This window comes from Tenrec ecaudatus, chromosome 15, assembly GCF_050624435.1.
Source record: "Tenrec ecaudatus isolate mTenEca1 chromosome 15, mTenEca1.hap1, whole genome shotgun sequence".
Lineage (NCBI taxonomy): Eukaryota > Metazoa > Chordata > Mammalia > Afrosoricida > Tenrecidae > Tenrec > Tenrec ecaudatus.
Genome location: NC_134544.1, coordinates 7,919,694 through 7,944,046, shown reverse-complemented (window position 1 = coordinate 7,944,046; position 24,353 = coordinate 7,919,694). Strand labels below are relative to the sequence as shown.

General features: G+C 47.0%; 1 protein-coding gene and 1 pseudogene across 1 annotated transcript; one reads left to right on the top strand and one right to left on the bottom strand.

The window, feature by feature from the left end:
• The first annotated feature begins 14,519 nt into the window (after positions 1-14,519).
• LOC142427376 (small ribosomal subunit protein eS7-like) lies at positions 14,520-15,128 on the top strand. The gene has a single exon (XM_075532635.1). It carries the CDS (start codon positions 14,525-14,527, stop codon positions 15,107-15,109), a length of 585 nt encoding a protein of 194 aa, XP_075388750.1. The 5' UTR covers positions 14,520-14,524; the 3' UTR covers positions 15,110-15,128.
• Positions 15,129-22,903: 7,775 nt separating this feature from the next.
• Positions 22,904-23,026, bottom strand: LOC142428259 (U2 spliceosomal RNA; annotated as a pseudogene).
• Between the last annotated feature and the right edge of the window lie 1,327 nt (positions 23,027-24,353).

The window sequence follows — 24,353 nt, the reverse complement described above, 5'->3', positions numbered from 1 at the left end:
AGCTGCCAAGTGGACCCGGAACTGGGGGAGACTGTGCGTGCGTGCGTGCGTGTGTGAGTGCGTGTGTGTGTGTGTGTGTGTGTTGGAGAAGAACTGTGCTCTACAGGGGTTTGCAAAGGTAGCTTTTTCAGAAAGAGGTCACCAGGCCTTTCCCCAGAGTTGCTTCTGGGTAGCCAAACAAAGCAAACCACACTCCCTGCCCTCAGGTCGATTCCAACTCATCTTGACCTTATGAAACATGACAGAACCACCCTGTGGGTTTCCAGGACTTTCAGTCTTCACAGGAGCAGACAGCCTCACCTGTCCTGTGCAGAGAGGGCTGGTGGTTTCAAACTGCGGGAGCAGGTTGTTAACAATTTGATTCAAAACCCACTCTGCCACCAGTAGGTGGTGCTAATTGACTTGGGAGGGAAAGAGGGAGAAAGGGGCAAGGTGGGATGGGAAGTGCTGTGTACAGGGTAGTGAGAGTCCAGGGACCCATGTGGTGGATTACTTACATCTGCTTACCTTTAGCGCAGCTTTACTGAAATATACATACATACAGATGTATAATAGAATTCGTTTGCCACACGGTGGCCTGCTTAAACTGTACAATGCAATGGTTTTCACATATTCACATACCTGTGCACTCATCACAGCAGCCAAGTTTAGAGTGGTTTTAATCACTTCAACAAGTGCCTTTTAAAAATTTAATTTTTTAAACTAATTTTTAAGTGCATTTTTGCCAAGGGAAGTCAGCCCCTAACATATCATTACGGGTCTGGTAGGCGCAATTGTATAGCAATAATAAGTAAAGATTATAGTAAAGTTATAGAGAGCATGAGAGATAGAAGAGAAATATTGAAATAGATGGAGTCAGACACAATTCATGGTAGCATGCTCACCTCAGCCCTGTTTGGTGGTCCACGTGGAGGGAGAGAGAGAACCTTTAATGCTAGCCCTGGCTCTTATCTTCTCTGGGGACATGCAAGCCCCCTAATTACAGAGGAAGACATATGTCACAGAAAGGGGTTGTGCTATAGGTAATACAGTAATGGGAGGGGGTGATCTAGGGGTATCCATGTAATAGGAAGAGGAGGGATTGGGGGGTATACATGTGGCAAGATGGGCAGATCCTGGATACAGGATGGCAGCCTAACTTTGGATGTCACAGAGCGGGTTTGACCTGTTCCCTGGCTCAACTGATAGAGACCATTAATCCATTGTCTCCAGCAGCAGGGAGCAGGCCCACCCCTGTGGTGTGGGGAGACTGGCAGTCTGGCAGCGATTGCCTTCAGGGATGTCTATAAACATCTGACCTCCCCCCACATGTTTTGGCTAGGTAGTATACACACACACACACACACACACGTACACACTCCAGTACCCCTGTCCACTTCCTGTGCCCACTCTGAACATCTCTGGATAACTGTGGAGTGTGGAGAGAAGAGGGTGGTGGCAGCTTCGGGCACTCGGTCTCTTTCTTTGGTGATGGCAGTGCATAGCTGTGACTTGACCGAACCCCACAGAAGGCTCCATGAGAGAGCCCTGTGGTACCTGAGGGACACCTGCAGATACTGCTCCTGAAAGGAAAGCAACCAGCGGGCAGGAAAGTCCAGAGTCGGTTTTGTAAAGTTCATTCACTACCAAGACAAAAGGCTGGGGGAAATACCAGAGCGTCCTTCCTGAGAACTTGCCAGAGCAGCTTGGCCTGTGTTTCGGGGGACAGTCGCAATTAGTCTGAGGCAACAGATTAGTCTGATGGTCCCCGTGAAGCTTAGCTTCCATTTGGGGGGTGAGGGGACCAGCTGCTCTATTTTGGGAGATGCAAGCACTTCCTGCCCATTTCCTCATTTCATCAGCTCCCCCTGCCATTGTACCTCTCAAAGGTGTTCCCCCAATTAACCACAGGGGGGGGGAGCCTTGGAGAGGACAGCTGTCTTCTGTGTGGATGGACCTTCAACATGGGAAGTCTCACTTTCTCTTGGTTGACTGGGCACTGTGGTCCCAGGCAGGCCGTGCTTCCAGGGAGCAGAACGAGGTCTGGCACAAAAATATCTTTTCCAGGAGTCCCGTGTCATGATGATGATAACAACACAAGATGGCCCATTTGTGCTCCAGTCAAATGGGATGTGTGTCTTCAACATTCTGGGCGTGAGTCGGACATGCAGTCTTACCGTGGCTGGCCACACAGCTGTGGATTCTGAAACTTCCGCAAAAGCTGATGGTGCCCAGCTATCAAAAGATAGAGCATCTGGGGTCTTAAAGGCTTGAAGATAAACAAGCAGCCATCTAGCTCAGAAACAACAAAGCCCACATGGAAGAAGCACACCAGCTGGTGTGATCATGAGATGTTGAATGGATCAGGTACCAGGCATCATCAGAACAAAAATTCTTACCATAGTGAATGAGGGGGGGACATGCAGAGTGGAGACCTAAAGCCCATTTGTAGGCCACTGAACACCCCCTTACAGAAGGGTCTCAGGGAGGAGATGAGCCAGTCAGGGATCAATGTAGCAATGATGAAAAATACAACTTTCCTCTAGTTCATAAATGCTTCCTCTCCCCCACCCCCCCACTATCATGATGCCAATTAAACCTTACAAGTCTGGCTAGACCAGAGGATGTACACTGGTACAGATAGGAACCAGAAACACAAGGAATCCAGGAAGAATGATCACTTTAGGACCAGTGATGTGAGTGGCAATACTGGGAGGGTAGAGAGAGGGTGGGTTGGAAAAGGGGAACTGATTACAAGGATCTGCATGTGACCTCCTCCCTGAGGGATGGACAACAGAAAAGTGGGTGAAGGGAGACATCGAACAGGGCAAGATATGACAAAATAATAATTTATAAATTATCTAGGGTTCATGAGGGAAGGGGGAGCAGGGAATGAGAGGAAAAAGTGAGGACCTGATGCCAGGGGCTTAAGTGGAGAGCAAGTGTTTTGAGAATGATGAGGGCAATGAATGTACAAATGTGCTTTACACAATTGATGTATGTATGGATTATGATAAAAATTGTATGAGCCCCTAATGAAAAAAATATATACATATATATGTTATATTAAAAAAAGGAAAAGAAAATGGTGATAGCACCATATGTGCAAGTGTGCTTGACACAACGGATGAATGTCTAGATTATGATAAGAGCTGTAAGAGCCTCCAATAAAAGTATTTAATAAAAATGTTTTAAAAAAAGAAACTTCCGCAGAATGTGTTTGGACATGCTGGGTATGTCTTCAGTGCTGGCTCACTTTTAACGATAGGTATTTCTCTCAACCTTTCAAATTCATGACCCTTTAATACATACAGTTCCTCATGTTGTGGTGACCCCAACCATAAAATTATTTTCTTTGCTGCTTCATCACTCTAACTTTGCTACTGTTAGGAATCGGTGGCCTCTGTGAATGGAAGATAAAAATGACAAAAATAAACTCAGTCCAGAGAAATATCAGCCATTTGGTGGGGTGGGGGAAGCCAGAAACCCCAACAACACCAATTCTCCTCTTAATTGGTGGCAGTGTCCAGACACAGCACTCAGACAACCTCAACACTGCATTATGGTGGGATGGGTTATAGTGTGTCAACTTGGCCCAGTCATGATTGGTGGTTATGTAATGTTGCCATCACCTCCATGAAGAAAGCTAATATGAGGCCATCCTATTACTTCCATGAAGAGATCTGCCTGGAGCGGCCAACCAGCTGAAAGGCAGTTGTCGGGGGTATGCCTGCGTCTAGTACATATGGGTGTCCTGGCAAAGCTCACCGGCTTTCTGCCTGCTCTGGATCCTGCCCCTGGGTCGTCATCTCCTCACCTCTGGTTCTTTGGACTTGTGCCAGCAGCTGGCTTTACTGCCTGCCCATCTTGAGGTGCATCAGCCTCCATGTTATGTGAGCCAGCAACCCGCCTTCTGACCCCTGGCATTGGGTTCCTTATCTCCTGGGCAAAGTGAGTCAGAAGAAGCCTCCAGCGTGCTGTGTGACCCAAGGACCTGGGATGTGGCAGCTTCTGCCAGTGCATGAGCCATTCCTTGGGATAGATGTTTTTGTGTGCTCAATTGTACCAATGTAAGTAAGGTCTGCTGGCTTTTCTCCTCCAGAGAGCCCCCGCCTGGTAACCTCAAGGAAAGACGGAACCATTGAAACTCAAGTCAAGGGGCCATCCTCTCTCAGAGCCGGGCTCGCCGATCTAGCATGCTCTTCACTTGTAGGAATCTCAGACGCCTCTTTTGGTCCAGGACGGGTCAACCACTTAAGGAAGTTCTCCCCATCTTTGGTTTTCCATAGAATCCAGCTGGTATTGCAAGAGTAGCCAACATTCTTATGGAAACCAATACATGGACTTCCAACTGATGCTGAAGATCAAGGGACCACTGGCTTCCCTTAGAAAGAGAATTTGGAAATCGTGAACCCAAAGCGATTTAATGTTTTGGGGAATAGATTTCAAAAACAGATTGCATTGTTTCCACGCGTGTTTTCTTCCCACCTAGCCCAAATGCACATGCTCTGCAATCAATGACAGTGGACGTGGACGTATCTGACCTCCTCTGGCTTCCATAGTGCCAAGAGGCAGGGGTCAGACATGCCTCCACCCTCCACCCTTCTTTACCTACTCTGACCCATGCCACTCCACATCTGTGTTGGCTTTGAGAATTCATTGCAATGGCCACACAGAGCTCACAGACTGTACTCACGGTTAAGGGGGGTTTGGGGAAGCCAATAGGTTGACACTAGTCAGGATCAGCAAACGGTAAGGATGCAATCATTTGTCGTCAGGGCCGGCAGCCAGGTGTTTCCAGTCCTCAGTCTTTCAGCCATGTGGTCCCTTGTCCTTGACTCCATGGGCCAGAAAGCCAGCCCACAGTTCCACAGCCTCCAGGCAACTGATGGGAAGGCACTCTGTGGTGTCATCGCTGCTCTGCTGAGGCTCTGTGCCTCTGGCCTGGACAGACTCTGCCACTTCAGGCAGACATCTTGAAGTGCTCCTCCATAATGGCCTTGGGGTTTTTTTCTGTGGCCCACATGACTCTTACATACAGAGGAATGGCTTTGATGAAGGTGGATTTTATCCCCAGGAGAACGAAGGGTGAGGCTAGGTCTTCACCTCACCCTAACCCTGCCCGCCAGCACAGCAAAGAATGCCCTCCAACATGAGACTGTCGCCACGGACATATAAAGCCCAGAATGACAATATCTCACCTAAGGGATTTGGGCTAGAAGGGCCACCTTCTTCTTCTTTGTCTTTTCTTCCCTGTGTCTGAAATGAACTTGTATGTCACTCAAGACTCCAGCTAGAGAGCCACCTTCATAGATTGTAACTGGGCCCCTTCACACACCGGAACGCTGGGAGTCCGGGAATGCTCCAGCCTGGACCTGTTCTATCCACGCCCAAGCCCGACGCACTGCCACCTGCATCCTCAACAGTCATACTCACTGCCACTGAGTCAATTCCCACTTACAGTGACCCCATAAGACCAGGTGGAAATGTCCGTGAATTTGTGAGTTTTTAAATCTTCATGGGAGCAGAAAGCCTCATCTTTCTCCCTCAGAGAGGCTGGTGGTTTCAAACTGCTGGATTTGCAGTTAGCAGTCCAATGCATAAGGGCTCCCTGTCTACAGAGAGCATCTCCAACCCCAGCTTTACCCAGTCCCCACGCTGTTTGTCTCGGAAACATCCCTCAAGTCCTTAGATGCCATTGGAGCCTGCAACTGAACCCAGGACCTAGGAATCAACTTTCAACCAGGCAACAGACAGGCCTGCACAGTGACCAGTAACACCTGGACAGACCGTGCTTGGCAGCCAATCAGCCAAGGGAGGAAGAGTTTGCCCAAAACCAGAGCCCAGGAGGCAGAAGGGGCAGAAAAGAAGGACGAATGGAAATGGGCCCACACGGAGGTAGGGTACAGGAGCTGACATCCCAAGAGGGCAACACCAACAGGTCAAACAACATTGCTGAGTGGAAAGCAAATTTGTCTATGAACTTTCAGCCAAACCAGAATTAAAAATGAAAAAAAAATGTAAAGACAGTATTTCTCACACACCACTCTCTCCCAACCCCACTCTCCCACCACTACCTTAGCACCTTAGTCTGTGCTGACCCTTAGTGAGCCCTCTGGGGTTCTGAGACGGTTTACAGGAGTAGAAAGTCCAGTCTTTCTCCCTCGAAGCCGCTGGTGGTTTTGAACTGCTGACCCACAGGTTGTACAGCCCAATGCTTAACCCCTGGCACTACCAGGGCTCCGTTTTGCCTCATCTGGACAGTTATTAAAAAAACAACTTGGTGGTGCCATGGCTTAAGGGATGGACTGCTGACCAGAAGGTTGACAGTTCAAACCCACCAGCTGCTACACAAGAGGAAAACAAGGCAGCCAGTTTGGGGTGGATTCTCAACCTTGGAAAGCCAATGGAGCGGTTCTAGTCTGTCCTGTAGAGCCGCTGTGAATCGGAATCAACTTGATGGCAGTGGGTTGGTTTGAGTTTTTGGATGACTATAGCCGAAGGCTCCTTAGAAGTGAGGAGGGTGAGGCTTTGCCTCACAAGAGACCAGGCCTTGGAATGGAACATGCTCTCAGTAGAGCAGAGGGGCAGCCCCAACGGGGAAGGTCCTCAGTGAAATGGATTGATACAGTGGCTGCAACAGTGTTCTCAAACATAGCAATTAGGAGGACAGTGTGGCACTGGGCCCTCTAGATGGTCTGCTTATGCAAATAGATACATTGTGGATTGAATTTATGTCCCCCTGTCTCCACCCTCCAGAAGGAAAAAAAAAAAGACTTGTGGAAGTTTCAGCCCTGAGTCCTAGAATCTGGCCTTTGGAAACAGGTTGGTCGTAGTGTACTCACTCAAAACAAAGTGAAGTGAGTGGCCAGAAGCCTCAAAGAATCCATCAGCTCCCAAGACTCCTTTCATAGGACTTCGAGTGTGCCCCGTTCCAGGAAGGCCGTGCAGGGCTGCCAGCGGATTCTCAAAGCAGAACAACAGAAAGGAACCATGGAGTCGGCTTCCAGTTTTCCGATGGGGAGACAGGAGATGAAGGCGTCAAGCCTGGATCACGCTGCGGGCCCTGGCTGACCCTGCTCTCCTTTCACTCAGATAGGTCGGTTTCAGGTGACTTCCCCAGTGGGATGATTTCCGTTTTCAGTGAGCACATTGGGACCGAGCTGTACTTGCTACAAAGGAGTTGATTGTCCTACAGACCCTGACTGCTAGCCCTGCCTCTTGAGATTTTCCGAAGGGAGGCTGTCAGCAAGGGAGGGCGGAAGGCTGCCGGGACAGGAGGCGATGGAGGGATGGGTGGCTGGAGAGGGTAGGGGGGAGGTGAGGGGTGAGTACTGCTCTTCTTTGGATGTTCTTGGGCTTGAACAGCTCCCCTGGACTAAGCAGTGGGAGGAATTGAACTGGTGCCCCTATCAGAGCTCCATCTAGATGCTGGGGCTGCCTCAGAGAGGGGCAATTTGAGTAGCATGTCCTTCCGAAAACAAAAGAGAAGGAAGAAGCTGGGCCTTAAACAATGGCTGCAAAGATCCTGCAGGCAGGCCGAGAGAGTGTGCAGCCAGCCAGGAAAGTGAGCTCTTTCTCAGTGGGCAGGAGCCCAGGTGTAGTATTCCGACGTTTTTCTCCTGAGAGCAGGGGCTTTGTGGATCACGAGGGCAGGAAGCCAGCCCTCATCAAATAACACAGTAAACCCCACTGCAATGGGGTCAAGTCCAATGCACAGCAACCCCGCAGGACAGAGCAGACGGCTCGAGGGGTTTCCAAGGAGGCCATCTTTGCTGAAATACACTGCCACATCTTCCTCTTCAGAGCGGCCGGTGGCTGCGGATGTGCCAGCAGCCCAGGATCCAATCACTGTGCCCCCAGACTCCTCTTACTCGCTGCCATCAAAGTGATGTTGACTCACAATGACCTGATAGGACAGGGCAGAGCTGCTCTCATGGGTTTCTGAAACTATAACTTGTCGAGGGAGTAGAAAGCCTCGTCTTTCTCCTGAGGAGTGACTGGTGGTTTCAAGCTGCTGCCCTTTCAGTTAGCAGCCCAATGCGTGACCACTACACCACCCCAAATCCTTTGAACGCACAAAAGTTCAATGAGACACAAAAGTGACATAAGTAGGACAAGCACTGAAGTCTCATTGCTCATGAGCTGCACCCTCCTACTTGTTCTCACAAGCGCTGTGCTAAGGGATGCAACACTGTGGTAATGACATAATCGGTTGTCAACTTGAGACTATTAAGAGTGAAAGGGGGAGTTTAGCCTGTCAATCAGGTCACAGCTTGATGACTTCATTTGGAGGCACAAAGGAGATAAGTAGCTCACTGGAGGCCAGACCGACTTTCTGCTTCATCTTCCTGCTGACAAGCCACGTGGAGCTACACTGATGGAGCCAGAGCCCTGGAGCTGGAGGAGCCCCATGAAGAACCAGGCCATAGTTGAGATGCTTCAACTACTACTGGATTCACAAGACTTTACACCCACTGGCCTGTGGCCTTCCTTTGTTCGGCGTCATTGCATGTGTTGCAAGAGTCTGAAGAGGAATTTATAGATTGCTATTGGACATGTAGGCTAATATAGGACTTATGGACTTAGTCTGGACTGGGCTGAGATGTTTTCTTAATATACAACTGCTCTTATATATAAAGCTCTTTCTTATACACATTTGAGTGGCCATGAATGCGTTTCTCTAGTCTACCTGAACTAACACAACACTCAAAAGAAGTGGTCAATGAGTGCTTCAGAAAGGCCCGCTCGCTACACTGTGGCATGCCATCTTTCTTATATGAAGCAGAGTCAGCAGCAGCTCCTGTCAGCCAGGAAGCCACCCCTTCTCGGGTGAGGAGCAGCCTGGCAGAACAGGCTGTCCACAGATGGCAAGAAGTTGGCTGGCTGGGTGGGTGACCTCCCTGTAAGGACACATGTGCTCCACCTCTGAACTCTGCTTCTTTCGGGCCTTGTGGACTCCGAAGACCTCCTTACATTGCACTTGGACACATGGCCCTTGGTAGATCCTGTGCGTTTTTGGTTTTGGTTTTGTTTTACAAAGTGAAAGTGTCTGGCAACCTGCATGAAGCAAGTCTATCCGCACAGTTTCTCCAACTGCACATTCTGTGCGACAATCTGATTGTTCCCACACCGTTTCAGATCTTTTCACCATCCTCTTGTTTATTTCATGGTAGGAGCCCTCCTGGCATCATGCATATGTGTTGGGCTGCTCACTGCAAGGTCAGCAGTTTGAATCCACTAGCAGCTCCTCAGTAAGCTCAAGGCTTTCTACTCCCATAAAGAGTTACAGTCTCAGAAACACACAGGGTCAGTTCTACCCTGTCTGATGGGGTTGCTAAGAGTAAGAAAGGACTTAATGACAGGGTTTGTTTGTTTTTTAATTGCCCACTGCATTGGCTGAAGTCCGGTGTAAGTAGAACTTTTATATACATAGCTGTGTGATGTTGCTTATTTTGATGATTTATTAATTTAAAAAATCATTTTATTGAGGGCTCTTATAGTGCTTATAACAAACCATACATCAATTGTATCAAGCATATTTGTACATACATTGTCATCATCATTTTCTAAACATTTAATTTCTGTTTGAATCCTTGGTATCAGCTTCTCTTTTTCCCTTCCCTCCCCTCTCCTACCCTTGTGACTCCTTGATAAATTTTAAATTGTTATTGTTTTTGTCTTACACCGACTACTGTCTCCCTTCACCTACATTTCTGGGGTTCATCCCCCTGGGAATGAGGGGTGTCATGTGTTCCCCCTTGTGATCGGTTCCCCCTTCCTCCTTGCCTACCCGACATTTACCCTAACCTCCTGATATCACTACTCCCATTTCTGTTCCTGCGGGGTTCATCTGACCTGGATTCCATGTGTCATGGGCTCTTATCTGTACCAGTGTAACTGCTCCAGTCTAGCCCAAAGTGAAAGGCAGGAAGCCTTTGAGGAAGCCTCAAAGCACCATTGTTTCATTGGTGCTATGCTGTGCCCTATTTGAATCATCCCTTCCTTATGACCCTTCTGAGAGGGAATGCCCTATTGTCTACAGATAGGTTTGGGGTCTCTGCTCTGACCCCCCTCATTCTCAACAATATGTTTTGTTTGTTTGTTTGGGGTCTTTTGATACCTGTTCTCTGATCCTGACAACATCTCATGATCACACTGGCTGGTGCGCTTCTTCCATGTAGGCTTGTTGCTTCTCTGCTAGATGGCCACTTGTTTAACTTCAAGTCTTTAAGACCCCAGACACTATATCTTTTGATAGCCAGGCACCATCAGCTTTCTTCAACACATTTGCTTACACATCCATTTTGTCTTCAGCAATTGTGATGTGAGATAGTTTATTGTGGGGAAAGGGGATGTTGTGGGAGGAAAACCAAACCCTGGATGTCTCCGAAGTCAGTCTGCATTTGAGATGAGATGTAAGACTTCGTTCTTTTCTGTCTCCCTGAAATGAACAGCCTAGGATGACTGGGAACAAAGGTAGACTATTTGCTAATTACCTGTTCCCTTGCAGTCAGAATTTGAAATCTTCATCCTAAACAAAAAAAAAAAAACATAAAATAAAATAAAGCAACCCACTGCCATCAAGTATGCTCCAACTCATAGCGACCATAAACAGGTTTCCAAGGCTCTACATCCTGTGGGAGCATCCAGTCTCACCTTTCTCCCCAGGAAGCGGCTGCTTCCATGAGCAGTGATTGTGGATCTCAGCAAGAATAAATCCTTGGCAGTTTCAATCCTTCCTCCATGTATCACGGTGTTCCCTGTTGGTCCAGTTGTGAGGATTTGGGTGTCCTTGTGTTCAGTTGTGATCCATACTGAAGGCGGCAATCCTCGATCTGCATCAGCAAGTGCTTTAAATCCTCCTCACTCTCAGGAAGCAAGTTGTTAATAAGCCTCCCTTCAATCCTGATGCCACACGCTTCATCATATAATCCAGCTTCTCTGATGATTTACTGAGCATACAGATTGAATAAGTATGGTGAGAGGACACAACCATGACACACGCCTTTCCTGATTTTAAACCATGCAGTGTTTCCTTGTAGTATTAAAAATGGCATGTGCCAGTAAATTAATGCTTGGAATTACAAGAAAGTGGGGAAAGGAGACACATCCCCATGCACTTTTACTGCAGGTCTTCTCTGCACAGATTTCAAGCTTATTTGGCTTCTCTGTGTGCTGCGATATGATCGAGGCTCAACTCGGGTAGCTCTTGGGGGACTCAGTCACTCCCTGGGCCTTTCTCGCCTTGTGCAGTACAAGTATTTGTAAATAATACAGAAAGCTCACTCTATAAGCCTGAGATAAACTGATGTGTATTTTCTGTCTGAAAATACTCAGAGTGCTTCCACATCACTTCTCTCTACATCACGTGTGAGAATTGAACCACTTGACCTTCTAAGTATACTCCTAGTTATTCGGGTCTAGCCCTATTACTCCTGAAGAGCCCTTGTTAGTGTAGTGGTTATGTGTTGGGCTTTGATCCTCATGGTGGGCCCTTTGAAACCACCATGACTGGATGTTCTGCTCCTGTAAACAGTACAGTCTCAGAAACCAAGTGGGTGGTTGCTAAGAGTCAGTCCTGACTCGATGGCAGTGAGAGATCCCTATTGCTCATATCAACCCCATAGGACAGAGTAGAACTGCCCCTTTGGGGTCCCGGGACTGTAAGTATAGGTTAGCTATGAGTCCGAATTGACTCCATGCAGCAAGTTTGGCTTGGTTTGGTGCCCTATTACAGGGGTCCCTGGTAGTGTGACAGGGTTACACATTAGGCTGCTATCCACAAGGTCGGAAGTTTGAAGCCACTAGCTGCTCCAATGGAGAAAGAGGAACCTTTCTACTCTTGTAAAGATCAGTCTCGAAACCCACGCCGCAGTCCTCCCCTGTCCTGTGAGGTCACTGTGAGTCCATATTGACTGGCTGGCAGTGCTCTGGGTGTTTCAGAAGTCTGTGCAGTGTGCTGGAACAGTCACAGAGACCACGAGGAGCACCCGAATGTGACAGAGAGGCAAAGCAAGCACATGCAGTTGGGAAAAAATGGAGTCGAAGGCCTTGCTCGCTGCAGGGCTTTGACAAGGCTGCAGTCAGTGAGACGTGCAGTCGTTAGCAGGCCCCACATAACAGGCGCGCCTGCAGTCAGTGTCTCCTTGTCAGATGGCTGTACCAGGGACTGCAGCTCTGAGGGACACGTTTCATCTCTACAGGGAATGCACTGGGTGGAGGTTGGCCCCGGCAGTCCAGCCTCAAAGCCGATTCTCCAAGCCCCACCTTCTCCGTCCCCTCTTGCGTGTGGACATAGACCAAGTTTTCAGCTCTTGGCTTAGTACTTTATCCTCCTGAATGTTTAATTAATTAGCATGAATTATAAATAGAGTACATAAGCATAGCTCTCAGGCTCTCAGAGAGCAGTGTGCAAAGGCAGAATGCCAAGGGCAAGAATTTTCTGGAGGTCACACTTCTAGTACCTGCCCCACTTCCAAACAGCTCTACGAAGGGTAATTTCCAACACCCACCTCAATACAAACTCAGTGCCAGCCATCGATGCAGACTCACAGTGACCTGTGACTTTTGGAGACTGTAACCCTTCACAGGAGTAGAAAGCCTCATCTCTCTCCCACAAGGTAGGAAATGTGGCTATAAACCCCACCCCAAAACCCACTCCCTCCTAAATTACATAACCACGCAACCAATTTAAAGAATTGGGGAGCAGCCTCCAGTGTGAATCACCTTGTTGAAAGCAAAATCCAACTGTGGAGGACTGACCACACAGGGTCATGAACTAGATATATAATTACAATCAGGTATTATTAAAGCAGCGCGCACGTCAATAATGAGTATCTTCTTTGACTTGATCTGCCTTTATCTCTTGGTTAACTACACCAACTTTTTAAAAGTCTCCTTGGAAACTCAAGAGTAGACAACAACTGTTTTCCATAACAAGGAGGATGTCTTTGTAGAAAATGCTCACTCACTGCCAGCAAGTCATTACTGACTCACAGCGACACGATAGGGCATGGTAGAATGGCCCTGGCAGGGTTCCAAGGTGGTAATGTTTTGTAACCGTTTTATAGGCACTTCATCCACATGTCATAAAATTCTAATTCAATCATATCATGAAGAGTCATACAATCATCATCCTAAACAGTTCTAGAACACTTTCTTCTTCCTTGTACTCATTGAAAATGGTAACTCTTTGCGAAAATAGAAAGATTCATCTTTCCCCCTGGGAGCAGCTGGTGGTTTCAAACTGCTGGCCTTGCGGTTAGCTGCCCAATGCATAGCCACTAAATATTCCTTTGTTTGGAAAAATAACTTTGGGAGGGATTTTAGCTACCTTAGATATTTGGTATAACCCTTATGGATTTCTTGATTCCTCCATTCCAAAGCATCTTCACCAAAACACAGAAACAAGTCCTGTACAAGCCGGTGAGCACAGCTGTGCACTCAGAGATGCCCCAGTGACCAGTGTGCCACATGCAGCGAAGCCCGTGAAAGCCAGAGTTTTTCTGGCCTGGTCTGGGTACAGTATGGCCACTCTCTGGCACAGGCTTTGTCTTCCCCAGGCCCAATTGTCTATTTTGTTTCCAGAAACTAAGTAGGGAAAGCAGCTGTTGCCTCTGCTACTGTCCCGGAGTAACTTAAAGTTCAGTGTAGCCTCCACAGAAGCTTGTCTTTTTAATATAAGCCTGGAGTACAATTGCTGTCCAGAGAAAGCACCTCATGGAAGAGTAGGATATCATTTTTCCAAATTTTGTCACACTGCTACTGGCTGGCCTTAGTCCCTGCATCCTGCCTCAGTTAACAAGTGTCTGTAGTATGTTGTCTGTTTAGTAACAAGTTCAACCACTTGTTGAAAGAATATCCACCCACTCACTCACTCACTGCCCACAAATTGATCCTGACTCATAGTGACCCTATAGGAGAGAATAAAATGGCCCCTGTGAATTTCTAAGGCTGAAACTCTGTATGGGAACTGAAAGCCTCATCTTTCTCCTGTGGAGTGGATTTTGAGTTTAAACTGCTGACCTTGGGGTTCACAGCCCAACACATAACCTACTGTGCTATCAGGGCCCTCTATACTATACAAAATTCTTTCACCAATTTACTCGTGTATTTCAGGAAAAAACCCAACCATGGGGAAGGGGTCGGGGGTTCTCTTCTATTTGTATCTATTGATTTTCACTGACATTTATTTATTGTGATTACACTTTCTAGGAACCTCTAGGAACTTGTTAGCGCCAGTGAAGCAAGTAAAAAAAATGAAGTTTGGGTTCAAAGAATCAAAAATCCACACTCGCTGTGTGGACGGACAGTGAAGTCAGGTTGGTATTAGACTGTCTCCCCCACTCACAGAGTCCATGCACATTTCAAATGCCTGGTTGACCTACTGTTCTCTCCACCCTCACTGGGAGAAGGTCGAATACAGGTGGTTTAGCCAGGGGACATTAGGATTTCAGGAGGATTAGGGAAGGGTCTGATCAAGTTCACAAAAGGAGCCTTCGACTTTGGCCTCTTCCTAGGTCGGCGCTCGCCAAGAACAGCCATGTTCAGCTCAAGCGCGAAGATTGTGAAGCCTAATGGCGAAAAGCCGGATGAATTCGAGTCCGGCATTTCTCAGGCTCTTCTTGAGCTGGAGATGAACTCGGACCTCAAGGCTCAGTTACAGGAGCTGAATATAATGGCAGCCAAGGAAATCAAAGTTGGTGGTGGTCGGAAAGCTATTATAATCTTTGTTCCTGTTCCTCAACTGAAATCTTTCCAGAAAATCCAAGTCCGGCTAGTACGGGAACTGGAGAAAAAATTCAGTGGAAAGCACGTTGTCTTTATTGCTCAGAGGAGAATTCTGCCTAAACCAACTCAGAAAAGCCGTACAAAGAATAAGCAAAAGCATCCCAGGAGCCGCACTCTGACAGCTGTGCACGATGCCATCCTTAAAGACCTGGTCTTCCCAAGTGAAATTGTGGGCAAGAGAATCCGGGGAAAGCTGGATGGCAGCAGGCTTATAAAGGTTCATTTGGACAAAGCACAGCAGAACAATGTAGAACACAAGGTTGAAACCTTTTCTGGAGTTTATAAGAAGCTTACGGGCAAGGATGTTAATTTTGAATTCCCAGAGTTTCAATTGTAAACAAAGATGACAGAATAAAATATTCCCAATATAAAAAAAAGGAGCCTTCATTTGGACAGCATCATTCTTCATCATCACTGTGCCCTTGCGTGAACATCAAAGGCAAGAGAGTGACCGAATCCCTCTTTCAATGCACGCAGGCTTATGAGGAGTTTGTTGTGAACCCCAATCATGTGAATGAAAAGCAGGTGACGCTACAGGTATTTGTCTCGGACCACACAGCTGCTAGGTGGAACGGGTTCTTTCTCTGGATGGAAGCACCTGCCGACTGGTGTGCCCCAGGACCGCCTTCCCGCCCCACAGTAACAAGAAGACATTGCACGACATCAAAACTGTGCCCACAGCAGGAGAAGCCCTTGGTCCAAAGCTCCTGAGACGTATGTTGAGAGATGGCCTCTGTCTGGCATGGTCAGAGGCCAGGGCCCCGGCCGATGTTCGTGTCTCCACTCTGAAGCTGTGTGATCCGGGCTGACCAGACGGCCTTCTCGATGATGATCCGTGTATGCTCCTCCAATCCCAGAGGCCTCTCTTCTCTGAGCAGTCGCTCCTTATCCGTCCATTCTACCTCCACCCGTGTGTCCACACATGTGAAAGCTGGCCCTGGAATAGGAAAGACCAAAGATGAATGGATGCAGCTGGCTGATGATGATGGCAAGGAATACGGAAGTTACCATGGACTTCCAGGAGAATGAGCCGATGTTCTGGATAAAGAGCAGCACAGGGCGGTGTTTCATGGCATGTGGGGTCCCGAGGAGTGAGAGCCAGCTCAACAGCACCTGACAGCAGCGTTTCAGGCGATACTGCAAGGGGTCAGTGACTGGGGATCCACAATGCCAGTGCAATGAAACAAACATGGCCCAGTCCCCCTGCCAGCCCACCACCATGCCATGTTGAAGACTCTTCTTCTGGCCATTGTGTCCAACCTGTCTTCTTGCTGGTCTCCTCTCCTTTTTCCAACCCTCCATGTCACTAGATATGATGTCCTCTTCCAGGGTGGCCCACCATTCGGATGGTGTGGCATGGGAGCAACATTGTGTTGTGACCCTTTGAGTTTTCATTGGCTGCCTTTGGAAGTGATCACTTAGTCAAGAGGAGGATTAGACTCAAGAAACCTGTGATGTCTTCTCAGTGCCAACCCTGCGCCTGGCTCCCTGTGGGGTATGTACAATGGATGAATGAATGAATACATGAATGAATGAATGCAAGTCTGTTACAGGAGCAAGGGGAAAGTTAACATTTGGAATTTACTATGAGTTGCACCTAGTAGCCAAGGTTAGAGAGATATTCAGTGCATAACACACACACACACACACACACACACACACACACACACACACATACACACTACCAGGGGGGCTTTAAAAACTTTATAGAGAATGCTGTTATCTTTTCTTCCTATTTCCCCACGTCATTTTTGCAGCACCCTCATATGTACATGACAGTGAGAGGTGTATGTGCACACAGATGCGCACACCCCAATTTTACTGCACTGTAACTACTTCTCCATATGCACTTGGACTCCTCTTCATTGCTCAGCATGCCCCATTATCTCTCTTTTGTCCACTCCCCAGCAGACACACACATTTTGTTGTTGCTGTTAACTTCCCTTAAGTCAATTTTGACTCCTATTTATAGCATCCCTTGAGTGACAGAGCGGAATGGTCCCGTAGGATGTCTAGGCTTTAATCTTTCTTTGAGCCCCTTGGCAGTTCTTCCAGACACAGAGCCACCTTTCCTTTAGAAACTGAGCACTGAACCATTGTGCCCCTGGACCCCTTACACTGACTACTGAACAATACAACTCAACAACAACCAAAACAAAACAGATAATTAAAGAGTTGCTATGGAGTCAGATCCTACTCTTTGGACACCAGCTCATCTCATGCTAGCCTAACGTATGGCTCCCTAGAAGGGCTGTTGGGTAAGCATTGAATTGCTAACCACGAAGGCAGTGGTTCAGACACACTTACTGTTCCTCAAGAGAGAGATGAGGCTGTCTTCTCCTGTAAAGAGGATCAGCCTTGGAACCCCTATACGGGGTCATATCAGAGGTCCTACTGCTGCCCAAAGATCAAATAAATGTCTTGGAAGATGCACAGCAAGGACAGTGAGACTTCAGCTAACGTACCTACTTTGGACATATGGTCAGGAGAGACCAGTCCCTGGACAAGGACACCCTTCTCGGTAAAGTGGAAGGGCAGTGAAAAGAGGAAGACCCTTGACAAGATGGATTGACACAGTGACTGCAACAATGGACTCAAACATAAGAATGCTTGTGAGGATGGGACCGGGCCAGACAGTGTTTCCTTGTGTTGTACACAGGTCGCTGATTCGGAACCAGTGCAAGAACACCTAACAGCAACAACAAGTGAGAACTCACTCAGTGGTGGAGATTGGTTTGGATTTTGGGAATACCCCTTATGTGTCTAAATCCAACATTCTAACATTCTCAGGGACTGAGTTTTCGGAAATGAGATGGCCTCACCTTTCTCACCAGGGGACACTGGGTGGATGTCAAACCACAGGTTATCAGCCAAGGGCTTTCACTGTCAGCCACTCTGGGACTTCAGTCATTATGACAAGTCATCGACATCGCACTCTAAGCCCTAGGTGGGCAGGTCAGTGTTTAACTGGACTGGCTTGGGTAGCAAATGACACGGTGGGAGCTGGCGCAGACAGTCAAAGTACCTGGAAAAGAAAAGAGTGTGAAGCTTGAGAACAAGGACTTGACCCTGCACCTCCTGAGAGCCAGTGAGAAGTCGCAACTTGAACTCACAAGGAGTCTTCTCTTTCTTCACCCAGCGGGTCTCAAAGCTTGAGGGTGAATATTGTATTGGGTTTGTCATCTTTCCCTAGAAAAGTGCAAAACCAGGGAAGTGCGCTCAGTTGTTTTGATTCATTTAGCACTGGCTTCCCTCATACACAACTGAGAGTTTAGGTGCCCCCTGTGTTAGTCTGGGTACATTAGGGAAACAAATCCACAGAAACTCATATGTATAAGAGAGAGTTTTATATAAAGGGTAAGAGCACATCAAGAAAACATCCCAACCCAGTGCTGCCCAAGCCCAAAAGTCCAACATTAAGACATAGGTCTGACACCAGTCCACAAAGTCATCCTCCATCTCACAAAACACATGCAATGACACCGAGTGCAGGAGGAAAGCCGAATCAGTGAACATGTAAGCATCTCAGTGCTGGCAGGGGTCTCCATGCAGCTGCTCCAGCACCCAGGGCTGTATCGGGGTAGGTCCATGTGGCTTCGTCTTGGGGATGTCTTACAGGAAGTGAGCCTTGCCAGCTGAAGCAGGGAACTGGCTAGGGCAGCTGCACCCTGGTCTGACCATCAGAAACGACTCGGAGATTTCTTTGTTTCTAGACATTCCTCTGTGTCTCCTTCAAGACGCTCTCCCTGAAGGAGTGAAGACATTAGACATGAGCATCTCCAGTCTGTCATCTTTATTCTGTTCTCGCCTCCTGCCTCCACCAGTTTGATCCTTGTCCGGGGCTTCACTGCCTACTACTCAAAGTTACTTATAATCAGTACCACCGTTCAGGCAATACAATGTTTAAAACGTAGAGACTTTCTTGGTACCAGAGACCCTCATTACTCTGAATTCTAAAATGTGGTTAAACCCACTGATGTGAAATCCTTTAATGTTGTTTTAAAACTCAACTTGATCTCCGGTCAAAGAAATAGTTGAAGTTGTTTACCAGTAAATATTTCCCACGTGTTATATTGGCCTCTTTTCAGGAGGTGATTAAAGTAATTCAGCCCATTTATATAATCTTTGTTTCTGGAAAGCAGATATTCTCAGAATAATTTCCGTGCCTGTTTATATAAGCAAACCTTAAAGTAAATTTATTTCAACTTGTCATTTTGGGGTATGGATAGTTTATGCAAAGTATTTATGTTTACGATGGTGAGATAGTTCTATCATAAGCCCTGGTTTGCATGCTGGATGAATGCACAGGTGCCGTTAGTGTGGACATGGAAGGCTACATTTACAGCCATTGTCGTCGAAAGGTGAGCGTGACAGGCTTCCAGCATGAAGGTCCATACTTCCCCCGCCGTCAGGAAGAGGTACAGGCTTACATTGATTGTGATACAATTATTCTTGATCTGATTGAAAGATGGAGCTGTTAAATTGTATGATATGTATATTAGATCCCAATAAAACTGTAAAAAGAGTGAGAGAGTTACAGTCTTAGAAACCCACAAGGGAAATTCTATCCTGTCCTGGAGACGGCAGGGAGTTAGCTTTTGGTTTGAAAACAAATGGAAGAAATGATGCAACTTGAATTATTTTATTTTTAGGCTTGGGGAAATAAATCACAGGAAACAGTCCAAGCCTGATAAAAAAGAATTATTTCAAGAGTTTAAAAACTCAGAGTGTGGACTGATTACATAACACCCCCATTCTCCCGTGGACATGGCCATGTTTCCCTCGGCATCGTACATCAGAGGACCCCAATCCTGTGTCTCCCAGTAACCATCACACACACACACACACAAATGCTGTTTTCAGACCAGCTTTTCATGGTTCACGCACCTTTCCTCGCATGGAGACATACGGTGGTGCACATGCGGCATTCCTCTTGGACACTTGGCCTCTCAAGACAGCTCTGGGTTAGCTGGTCGCTCAGTGTGTGCGGAAGGCGAATGATGTCATTTTTCAAGTTTCAGTGATCGCGTGTGCTTCACTAAGTGAGCTGCTCACTTGTTAGCCTCTGTCAGCTTGGGCAGGAAATCCTATTAGTCTGGGTTGTTTGTTTTAGTGCAATAAAACCACATCTTTCACTTCGACAGGCTTAGCTTATTTTTTTTCTTTTCTTTTTCCGTATTAATACATGATAAAAAAAAAGTATGTTCATTATGGAGAGCTAGCCAAATCCACATGAGCTGTGTAACAGTACCTAATCGCCATCCCTTGCAGTGGCCTGTCTTCTTATTTACTCTGGGCCTGGGCCCCATTGCGCCTGGCTAATATGCAGTGCCCAGTATCTGTTTGCCGCGTGAATACCTCTGTTGACTGGTCTGTTTAAAACCTGATATTCCTGCTTTTCCCCAGATGAGACAAGGAAGCACAGTGCTTTTCTGTCTGTCAAATCTCCTCCTTTGTACCCCACGGTCTGCGGTGCCACTGAGAAGTCCCTTTATCTAGAGAAAGGACACCAGCTTCACCTCTCTGTCCCTGACCAAGCCCAGTCCTGGTCATCCTAGCCTCCTTGGCTCAGATGGAAACTCACCACAGAATAAACTGCAGTCCCACTCTGTGTGCACAGAATTGCAACCTTGATCCTTCGTATCAGCACTGGGTTTCTGTTCAGACCCCAGTAACTGGTGGTGCAGGGTCAGCAAAGGCATTTGAATTGTGTTTAAGGCAGTGGGTGGTTTTAGGCAAGAGACTGGCTTTGACTCACAGCAAGTGGATGGTCTCAAGCATGGAACAAGCGCATGGTCCTCAGGCCTCGGGAGGTGACTCCTGGCGAAGGAAGAAGCAGGTTTGGAAGTCCAGCCTGGCTGGAGTTCGAATGCCACTTTGTAGACACCAGCAGAGAATCAATGCGGAAAGTTCATATCTTTCTACCACAGCCCCTTTCCTGGCAGGTGGAAAGGGGCTCCCTATCCCCATCCCTTAGAAAAAGTGGATATACGAAAGAGACAGAAATGTACCGGCAGCCATCGAAGAGGGGCCTCTGTCAACATAGCAAACCGCTGTTTAGGAAGCATGACAATCCTTCCATCACCTTGTAAGAAGTCCTGGAGGCTGCTGGATTACACGCTGGGCTGTTAACCACAAGATCTGCAGTTCTAACCATGGGAGAAAGAAGTGGCTTCCCCCATCAAGATGTCCAACCTCAGAAGTCCATACGGGCAGTTCTACTATGCTCATGGGGTTGTTATGAGGCACAATTGACACGGTGGCAGAGAGTTTGTCTTGTTTTACCATTACATCCTGGGGACCACGGTCACTCAATATGATATGTGAATTCTTGGAAGAAAACCAATTTTCTCTGAAAACTTCACCCAAATGTCACACACACACACACACACACACACACACACACACACGAGTTAGTCATCCTCCCAAAATGAATCTAAAAAGTTAATGCTACATCAATTTTTTTAAACTGTCAAATTAAAAAGATACCATAGATATATACTCGTGTAGATATCAAGAGGCTTCAAAAAGCTACGACGGGTGACGTTGTAACCACAGCAATCTAGCTGAGAGGAATTACTAAGAAGCAGAAGAAGGGCGGGCGTGATGGTGGGGCAGGAGGAAGGTAAAAGAACACAGAGGAGAGATCTAGGAAGCAAAGCTATGGATAGAGGCATAAACATAGCTGTGTACTCATGTAAATATAGTGACCATAAAAATAGGGGTATTGGCCTGTGTATGTGTATATATATATATAAATACATTGAGGAATGGAGGGACTTTGGGCTTCTGCTCAAACCCTCCCTGAACGCAAGAAAATACTTTTGTTCTAATAATCTGGCATTCTGTGATGCTCACCCTTCCTACATGATTGCTAAAGACAAAATGGGCACATAAGCAAATGTGTTGAAGAAAGCTGATCATGCCTGGCTATCAAAAGATATAGCATCTGGAATCTTAAAGGTCTGAAGTTAAACAAGAGGCCATCTAGCAGAGAAAGAACAAAACCCACTTGAAAGAAGCCCATCAGGCTGGGTGGTCAGGAGGTGTCAATGGGATCAGGTAACAGGCATCAGAAGATGCAAAACAAAACAAAAAACATATTGTTGAGAATGAGGGGGTGGTAGGAGCAGAGACCCCAAACCCATCATAGACAATAGGACATCCCCTCACCGAAGGGTCACAAGGAAGGGATGTGTCAACCAGTACGCAGGGTAGCACCAATGAAACACAACATTCCTCTGGTTCTTTGAGGCCTCCTCCCCTTCACTATCATGATCCCAATTTTGGCTCGACAGGAGCTTGTACACTGGTGCGTATAAGAGCTCAGGACACATGGAGTCAAGATCAGATAAACCCCTCAGGAACAGAAATGGGAGTAGGAATACCAGGAGGGTAGGGTGAAGGTGGGGGGAGGAGAGGAGGAAGTGGGAACTGATCAAAATGATCGATGCATAACACTCCCCACGCTCCAGGGGGAAGAACAACAGAAACATGGGTGAAGGGAGACAGCAGTCAGTTTAAGATATTAAAATAATAATAATTTATCAAGGGGCCACAAGGGTAAGGGGGATGGGGAAGGGAAAAAAGAGGAGCTGATACCAAGGGTTCAAATACAGAATAAATATTTAAAACATGATGATGGCAACATATGTACAAATATGCTTCATAGAATTGACATATGAATTGTTACAGGAGTTGTAAGAGCCCCCAATAAAATGATAATAAAAAACAAGACAAAACAAAACAATCAGAAAACCTAGGATAGGAAAATGGAATTGGAAGGTAATGGAATTTTTCCATGAACTTTTGGAAGCCCCTGGTGTTTGTTTATATGACATTTATATATTCTACATATAAATTCCACCCAAAGATTCATTTGCAAAATATTTAAAGGGCCCCTTCCAGCCAGTAAGAAAGAATGAAATTAACTGCCTCCCATCCCCACCAAAAAAGGAAAGAAAAACCTTAGAGAAACCCTTGACCTCACCTCAATCGCCCAAGGTGAGCTCAAGTTTCATGGGCACCCATGGTCCATGGTGAGATTCTCTTCTCTTCTCTCTCTTTGTGGTGTGTGTGTGTGTGTGTGTGTGTGTGTGTGTGTGTGTGTGTGTGTGATGGAGGCAGGGAAGGAGGATAACTATGGGACTGGCCCCTGCCCTGAAACAGAACTTCACCTATTTTTTTATTGTAGATATTAAAATGATAATAACAGATACTACACATGATCTTAGCCAAAAGGCCAAGAAGTGATGCTTTTTTATTTTAGTTCATTCAAAATTGCATCTGGCTGTTTTTTCCTGCTTCTCTAAATCTCCCTTCGAAGAGTAGTTTCACAAGTACACAGTTTCTATTTGGAAACTGATAGCCATTCTCCACAACGGCTCTCCCGTCAGAATAGACAGGAGAGGGATTTCGTGGCTTCCTTGAATTGGAGTGTGGAGGCTGGGTGGTGAGAGGGAAAGCTGACCGGCGGCAGCCTGCATACTTTTCCGAGGTGTGTCCTTGTTAATCAAGATGGCCTGGGCGTGGCAGCGCCCAGAGCAGCCTGGAGTTCAAGGCTTATGCAAACAATAGCGCCCAGGACACCCGCATTCACAGACAATGGAAAATTCAACGCTTAGTCAGATTGGAGCGAGGAAAAGAAAATTAAACTCTGCGAGCCCAGGAGTCGTTCTTCTGCAAAGGACCTTTCTGTGCCATTTAACAATGCAATCCTTCTGTGTCCACATTTGTAGGGCCTCTGCAGTACAGGGCAAAATGTTAGACCCGCTGAGGGAACGTTGAATTCCGGATCACACAATCGCCAGGGTTTGTCTGAAGACTAGAAAGTCACAGGGCACATCAACAAATGGCCTTGTTTGCTCATTTGGGCACAGGAGGGACCAAGGAAGGGGATCTGGCTCCTAATGACAAGAGGACCTGCCTCCTTTAACTGCCCAGCCCCTGCGCACATGGCTTAGCAGTGTGGGGACAGGCAAAACCCTCCCTGCCCTGGGCCTCTGTGGACTCAAAATGATGCTTCTCTGCATTTCATTTCAGTGACGCACAAAGATCTACTGTCTGACCATCACCCCGTTGCCCTTGACAAAGACTCAAAAGGGAAGGGGAAAAAGGCTAGCACAGAACTTTCTCAGAGGGTTTTGGAAAAAGACAAAACACACAACGTTTTTGGAGTAGCGCTGGAATGTTTTCTCAATGGGTGGGAGCAGAAGCCACAGCTGCTGGAAACAGAGTAGCATGCTTTTCCAGTTAATGGAAACATTATTTCTCACATATTGCAAGCAGTTTATTTATGGGAACATTAGTGTACAGAAAAGCAAAGTGGATTGCTAGTTTCAAAAGGCATTCACTGGATGAAAAGATGACTTAAGAAACTGTATTTACAAGTTGTTTGTTTCGGGGAGCGGGAAGAAAAAGGGGATGTAAGAAATCAAAAAACTCACTGCTGTCGCGCTGATGCCGCTCATAGTGACCCTGTAGGACAGAGCGGAACTGCCCCTGTGGGTTTTCCAGACTAACTCCTCACAGGATTAGAATCCTTAGTCTTTCTCCCAGCAGCTGGAGGTTCTGAACTGCTG

Coding starts and splice junctions, on each gene's coding strand:
- LOC142427376 (XM_075532635.1), top strand. CDS start 14,525: ATGTTCAGCTCAAGCGCGAAGATTGTGAAGCCTAATGGCGAAAAGCCG.